The sequence below is a fragment of the Arachis hypogaea genome, chromosome 15 (assembly GCF_003086295.3).
Source record: "Arachis hypogaea cultivar Tifrunner chromosome 15, arahy.Tifrunner.gnm2.J5K5, whole genome shotgun sequence".
NCBI lineage: Eukaryota > Viridiplantae > Streptophyta > Magnoliopsida > Fabales > Fabaceae > Arachis > Arachis hypogaea.
The window spans coordinates 54,182,340-54,188,781 of NC_092050.1; the positions used below are offsets into that span (position 1 = coordinate 54,182,340).

General features: G+C 36.8%; 1 protein-coding gene across 4 annotated transcripts; it reads left to right on the forward strand.

The window, feature by feature from the left end:
* Window positions 1-764: 764 nt before the first annotated feature.
* On the forward strand, window positions 765-6,132 carry LOC112750389 (pentatricopeptide repeat-containing protein At1g26460, mitochondrial). 4 transcript variants are annotated; one of them, XR_011871973.1, is made up of 8 exons: window positions 765-1,619; window positions 2,794-3,016; window positions 3,221-3,700; window positions 3,832-4,038; window positions 4,426-4,563; window positions 4,653-4,866; window positions 5,037-5,312; window positions 5,776-6,132. XR_011871973.1 is itself a non-coding variant. In XM_025799103.3 (7 exons), exons 1-6 carry the CDS (start codon window positions 1,000-1,002, stop codon window positions 4,836-4,838), a joined length of 1,854 nt encoding a protein of 617 aa, XP_025654888.1. In that variant the 5' UTR covers window positions 765-999; the 3' UTR covers window positions 4,839-4,880; window positions 5,037-5,604. The 4 variants fall into 4 exon arrangements, 3 of the variants coding, with proteins under 3 accessions (XP_025654888.1, XP_025654886.1, XP_025654887.1); XM_025799103.3 differs by lacking the exon at window positions 5,776-6,132 and having other exon boundaries at window positions 4,653-4,880; window positions 5,037-5,604; XM_025799101.3 differs by lacking the exon at window positions 5,776-6,132 and having other exon boundaries at window positions 5,037-5,604.
* Window positions 6,133-6,442: the final 310 nt, after the last annotated feature.

Here is a 6,442-nt window from a genome sequence, read left to right on the forward strand (position 1 = left end):
AAACCACTCCTGCATTCCTTTCCATCTCCTTCAAACTTGTTATTCTTAAACACTACCTTTTTAATCTCATCACTTACATTTTTAATGTTTCCTTCAAATGTAATAGATAAAGAAGGAGAGACATTGAGCAAAATAGTAGAAGAAAGAAAAAGAAACATCGAAGAAAGTAAAAGATTGAGAGGCAGTGGAGGAAGAGAAAATTAAAGGATAGAAAAAAAGTAGATTAAGAATTAAAAAAAAAGAGTGAGAATATGTTAATCAAATACATTTTTATAAATTTGTATTTCTATGTTATCTATCTTAAGACGCAAAATTTTGTTCTTTTATATCTCTATAATAAAGAAATTTCCCTAATAGACGAAGCTTTTTTTTTTTTTTGTCATACAACACACTCACACTTACATTCCACACACATACACACATTAACCTAGTAGCTCCACTAGGATTCAATTCTAGTGTGGCTTCATTTGAGGCAAACATCTTTGCCACTACATCACATGCCTCGCCACATACACGAAGCTTGTTTGTTACAACTTCACCCCTACCCCACCAAATTTTTTTTGGTTGAGCCTACTCCACAACCTATCAAATACTGCCCAAAACTGATCCACCACAAAGAAAGTGGGGCCCACTACGAGAGCTTCAAGGAGGTCACTACTAAGGGCCCTTAGAAAATAGTAGTTAAAACAAGTGCTATTCATTCAGGCCCAAAACATCTCTCTTCCACCGATTACCTTGCATCATTCCTGGGCCTAAATACAAAAGGAACACAAACCAAGCGAAGAGCCGAAGCCATCCCTTTCCCAAATTTATCCGCCCAATAAACTGCGATAGAAAAATAAAACCCAAAACCAAAAAGAAAGAAGGACCCTCCATTTACAATTTCACCCTTAAACCCTCATCCCAAACGAACCCTAACGAACAACGAAGCCTCCTCCACCATTTGCGTTAACCCTAAAACACTCTTCAAAGCTCAGAGCTTCACTTCCCTCATCATCAATGGCGTCGCAAATGACGATCCTCTCAAGAGCCCGCTCCTTCATCCCAAAACCCACTCTCATTAAAACCATCTCCACCTTCCCGTCCCTCTTCCAAGAACCCCAACTCGCTACCCCTGAACCCACCCATCCAACCACCACCACCACCACCTCCCTCCCTCCAAACCCAGCCTCGGGATCCCCACTCTACAATGAAAACTGGCGAAACCCAATCCCACCATCTTCCTTCACTGCCTCCTCTATCACCCCTCAGAACTTGTTCACCAACCAGCAACAAGGGTTCCAAATGCAAACACTCTCCAACACCCACGACGCGACCTCGCTGATGAACCTCTTCGCTAGTTGGATGGCGTCGCAGCAGTGGGCCGACGTAAAGGCCCTGTTCGAGGCCTGGGTGAGGTCTCTCGACAAGAACGGCAAGCCCAACAAGCCCGACGTCGGTCTGTTTAACCATTACCTTAGGGCTAATCTCATGCTTGGGGCTTCTGCCGCCGAGTTGTTGGATCTACTTGCACAGATGGATGAATTCCAGATTGTCCCTAATACGGCGTCGTTTAACCTTGTCCTTAAGGCTATGTATCAGGCCAACGAAACCGTTGCTGCCGAGAAGCTCATCGAACGGTTAGATCCCCGAACAACTTTGTCAATTTGATTTGATTTTCGATTAATTTTTCTATTAATTTTTCGAATCAGTTAAGCAAATGCGGAACTCAGAATGTTAAAAGTGAACTCTTTGATCAACAAAGATAGACAATTTTTGTATTTCACTAATTTTGGACAGAATTTTTGTATTTTCGATCCTAGTGTTTCAATTTGTGGCTTTGGCTTCCGTTTTTTGAATTTAGTTTCTATGCAATGATTATAGAAAGTGGAATAGTTGTGCTTGATGATAAATGTGAAGAATTTGTGAGGCCGTTTAGTGATTTTGGGTGGGTACTTAGTAGGTCAAATCACTGTAAGGAGACGGAGAATAAGGCCTGTCTTATTGGCACTACTTCTGATGCTGCGGATATATTATGGGAGAAATGACATTTGAAACAATAGCCTGTGGGATATGGGAATTGATGAAACCAAACATTTAATGTTACGGTGGCTTGAGTTGTTGGAGTTGTTTAGTCTGGTAGCTTTGATGCAGTAGTGTGGCACATCTTTACATTGTAGTAACATTTCATGTATGATCTGATACTTCAATCATTTTGTTGGCTAAAATGTTTTGAGGTGGAGTATGGTACTTCGAGACCATAGGTGCTGAAAAACTATTTTAATGAATTAATTATAAAGAAAATAAGCTTAGCTTTTGTTTTTATGAAAGTTTTTCCTGAATAGTATTTGCTTTAGGCTGTGTTCTACTGGTGTTAGATGTGCATTAATTGATGCCTTGATTGTTTTCTGATGCTCCATTTGTGTTTCTGATCGTGGTTTGTTAGAGCCACTGTTTAAGAGTTGGGACAAATTTTAAAAGTGAGAGTTTTGTATCTGATAACAAGCTGATACTGAAGTCTAGGTCTTCTATCAATCTCATCTTGTAAGAAAGAGCAACTGACACAGTAATCTCATCTTTTTTGGAGGGTGGATCTACAGGTTGTATGCCAATTTGGTCTAGGGTGTTTAGCCCATCCTTAAAAGTCAAGTCATTATAGGTGCTTCTACCTAAGATGGAGTTTTGCATCTCACTGCATAAATGCATTATGCTTTCCAAATTCCAATGAGACAAGCCAATGTCAACATTACCTTCTACACAGTTTTTAGTACTGTTGTGTGCGTAAATTGAACAAATTTGCTTTGTTATTATCAGGATGCTGCAGACAGGCAATGAATCTCTCCCCGATGCTGAATCATATAACTTGGTCATTGGAATGCTCTTTCAGTCTGACCAGATTGATGCTGCATTCAAACATATAGATTTAAGTTTGAAATCTGGTTCTGTGTTGTCAATGAACGTATTTATGGAATGTGTGAAGAGTTGTGTCAAAAAGCACAGACTTGATTTATTGGTTACAATAATTGAAAGGTGCAGGGTGAGTGATTAATCTTGCTGTTGCCTCAGTTTTTCCTTTACGGTTTGTTTCCAAAATGGGATCTTTAGGCGATGGGAGGGAAAGCATTAGTTGCTCACTAGCCATTCCTTTCCTTCTATTACCCTCTGAGATCCCAACTCGCCAAAGATATAGTAATATTCTAGTAACTTAATGTTTATTGTGTTTTCTAATTGATTTTTTCAGACAACAGATCAGAACAAATCACTTTGTCCCTCCTGGAGTATGTGCAATTATATAGTTGAAATTGCTGTTCAAGAGGATAATAGCAAGTTAGCTTTTTATGGCCTGCAATTTATGGCTAAGTGGATGTTGAAGGGTGAAAGTGCAAGACCTGCCTTATTACTTTCCGTAGATGAAGGTTTAGTTGTGGCAGCTCTTGTGACTGCAGGTAGAACTTATAATTCCGAGCTGTTAGGAGCATCATGGGCAGTTTTGATCCGCTCATTGCGTAAAAATAAAGCTCCTAATCCAGAATCATATCTTGGAAAGATATATGCCCATGCATCCATGGGGAACCTACAAAAGGCTTTTGCTACTTTACATGATTATGAGTCTGCATATGGAGAATCCACTGAAGAAGTCGAAGACTTGTTCTGCCCGTTTACTTCTTTACATCCATTGGTTGTTGCATGCTCCAAGAAAGGTTTTGAGACTTTGGATACTGTATGTCTTGCCTTCTATTGAATTGAATCAACAATATTAGCTAATCAATATAGCATATCTTTCAAATTGTCTTTTTTATTAAGTTTTTGGTTTTCATTTGCAGTTTGATCTAATCATGTTGTTTCATTTAGGTTTTTTTTCAACTGGAGAATTTAAGCCGTGCAGAGAATCCTTATAAATCTGTTGCTGCCCTAAACTGCATCATTTTAGGTTGTGCAAATATATGGGACCTTGATCGTGCCTACCAGACTTTTGACGCAATTGGATCTGATTTTGGGTTGACCCCTAATATTCATTCATATAATGGGCTAATTTATGCTTTTGGGAAGCTCAAGAAGGTGATGACTGTTCCATCACACAAATCTTTTATTAATTATCAAACCGCATCGCCTTCCTGTCTCCCTTTATTGCCTCTTTCTTTTCAAATTGTGTTAAACTTACAATCAATGATATTTGAGATATAAAGTTGTCTCTGCAGCCGAAATTGCTGCTCTGTGTCATCCGTTTTTTCTGCTGAAGCATTTTGTCACCGACAGTTGAAATATTTTTCTTTTGTTAATGGGTGTGTGTGGGTTCATGGAAAATGATGCTGATATTGTTGTACCTGGTTTTTATCTGATTTGGATGTTCATCTTCTGTTTGGCTATATTCTTAATTTCCTACAACAGGGTGTGATGCACCGAAGTCCGAAATTATAACTTGGATTGTATTGTGGTTTTTGGCAGACAAGTGAGGCTATGAGGGTGTTCGAGCATCTCTTGAGTTTGGGTGTTAAGCCCAATGTAAAATCATATTCGCTCCTTGTTGATGCCCACCTGATTAACCGTGATGTCAAATCTTCCTTGGCAGTTCTTGATGATATGGTAACTGCAATGGTCTTAATATGCTTTTTGAGTTTTTTAAAATGTTTTTTCCAGCAAAGATCGCTGACATATGCTAACTCGATTGGCAGATTGCTGCGGGGTTTGAACCATCAAAAGAGACACTAAGCAAGGCCAGAAGGCGATGTATGCGAGAGATGGATTATGAAAGTGATGACAGATTGGGATCAATTGCAAGATCTCTGAAGATACCAATAGGTTCAGAAGGCCGTCGGAACCTTTTGTTTAATCTTGATTACAGTGTGGAATATGCTTAAAAAGTGAGATAACTCGTATCCTGAGACAGTAAGTTTGACCAAGTTACGTTTTTAAACTTATTAGAGATGGTATTAAATTTTTAAATGGGACTGTGAATTTGGATTTTTTTTGGTACATGGATACTCTTGAAGTTAATGTCTAGTATTATAGCTGTGCTTCGTCTTGATTTGTAACTAATTTCCCCCTCTTTTTGACAGGCACATTTCTTTTGATGCCCCAATCAATTGTTTAAAGAAAATTGGCAAATATTATATGCATCCATCTCTGGGAGTTCCAGTATGTATATTAGTGGATGGGGTGCAAAATTCTCGGCCATAGTAGGGTCACCCAGGGTTATCTTCCTGCAATCTTCATTTTTGTATTGTGTTTGAGGCGTCAGTTTATGGAAGATGGAACTGGCTTTCTTAGCGAAGACTGAGCAGTGAGTTTTCAGCTAAGTATTATAAAATAATTGAAGGACAGGTCCAATTTAGGTAGGATAGATACCAAGGATGCAATTTACATTTTTAATGATTATTTTGTTTTCACTTAGTTTTTCTTTATTTTTGGCATTTGCTTCTTTTTGAGGACCTTGTGCTGGAAAATGACTAGAAGCTGCAAGGCTTTGGAAGCCTTAGTAGCAGAATTACTAACCGTTATTTTTAGCATTTGCTTGTATCTAATTCTACTGCAAATGCTACCATGTTAAATTAATTCGGTGCCCTTTCAATAATTCTGAAATCATAAGAATCTCCTGGGTTTGGAGATTTAAAGTTGCCTTCTAAACATAAGTTCCTTGGTGCTAGCAAAACCATTTAAAGAGCAAAATAGTGGATCTGCCTAACTTGTAGTTTCATAAATTTGGCAAATATGGTAGATGGTAGTAGTTTGCATCCTTCAATTGATTTTTAAAAGAAATGAGCAGTAATCTAAGGTAGCGTTTGTTTTCGGGGGCAGGATACGGAGACATGGACAACACTTGTTTAAAAAGTGTTTGGAAGCAGAGACATGGACAGTGGACATATTGTCTCCGAGACAGTTTTTTATATTTTTGTGTCTACTCTTTCACGAAGGACAATGATGGACACTGGATTTGGAAGAGTGGACACGGACAATTTTATAAATTTTGTTTTCCTTTTTTTCCATTATTATCCCTTTTTATTTTTCCTATTGTGTTGTTCAGAGATATTTTTTTCTTCCTGTTCTTCCTCTATCTCTTTTTTTTTCAGGTACTAGAATTTTTTATTGGAGGTAGATAATTCTTTTCTTTTTATCGTGTTACTTCAATACCATTTTAATCTTATATTATATTAATTGATTTGTAATAAAAATAATAACAAAAATAATTAATCTTGAAACTTTTAAAAGATAAATATTAGCAAAAGTAAAATTGATCTTTTAAAATGTTAAAAAATAATTTATAAATTGTAATTGATTTTATATAAATTAAAGAAAAAATAGTTTTTTATAAAAAAAAATCAGTTTTTAGATAAAAAAAATTAGTTTTTTTAAATAAAAATAGATTTTTTTTAAAATTAAATTTTTATTTAAAATTAATTTGGCTTATTAACTTAAACCAAATTTTTTATTAATCAAACTCAAATTTATTTTTTTTGTTAATTTT

Excerpts from the sequence above, each read along its gene's own strand:
- LOC112750389 (XM_025799103.3), top strand. The coding sequence starts at position 1,000 with ATGGCGTCGCAAATGACGATCCTCTCAAGAGCCCGCTCCTTCATCCCA. Across the intron at positions 4,039-4,425 it reads CTTTTGGGAAGCTCAAGAAG|ACAAGTGAGGCTATGAGGGT; the intron begins GTGATGACTGTT and ends GGTTTTTGGCAG. Across the intron at positions 4,564-4,652 it reads TGGCAGTTCTTGATGATATG|ATTGCTGCGGGGTTTGAACC; the intron begins GTAACTGCAATG and ends CTCGATTGGCAG.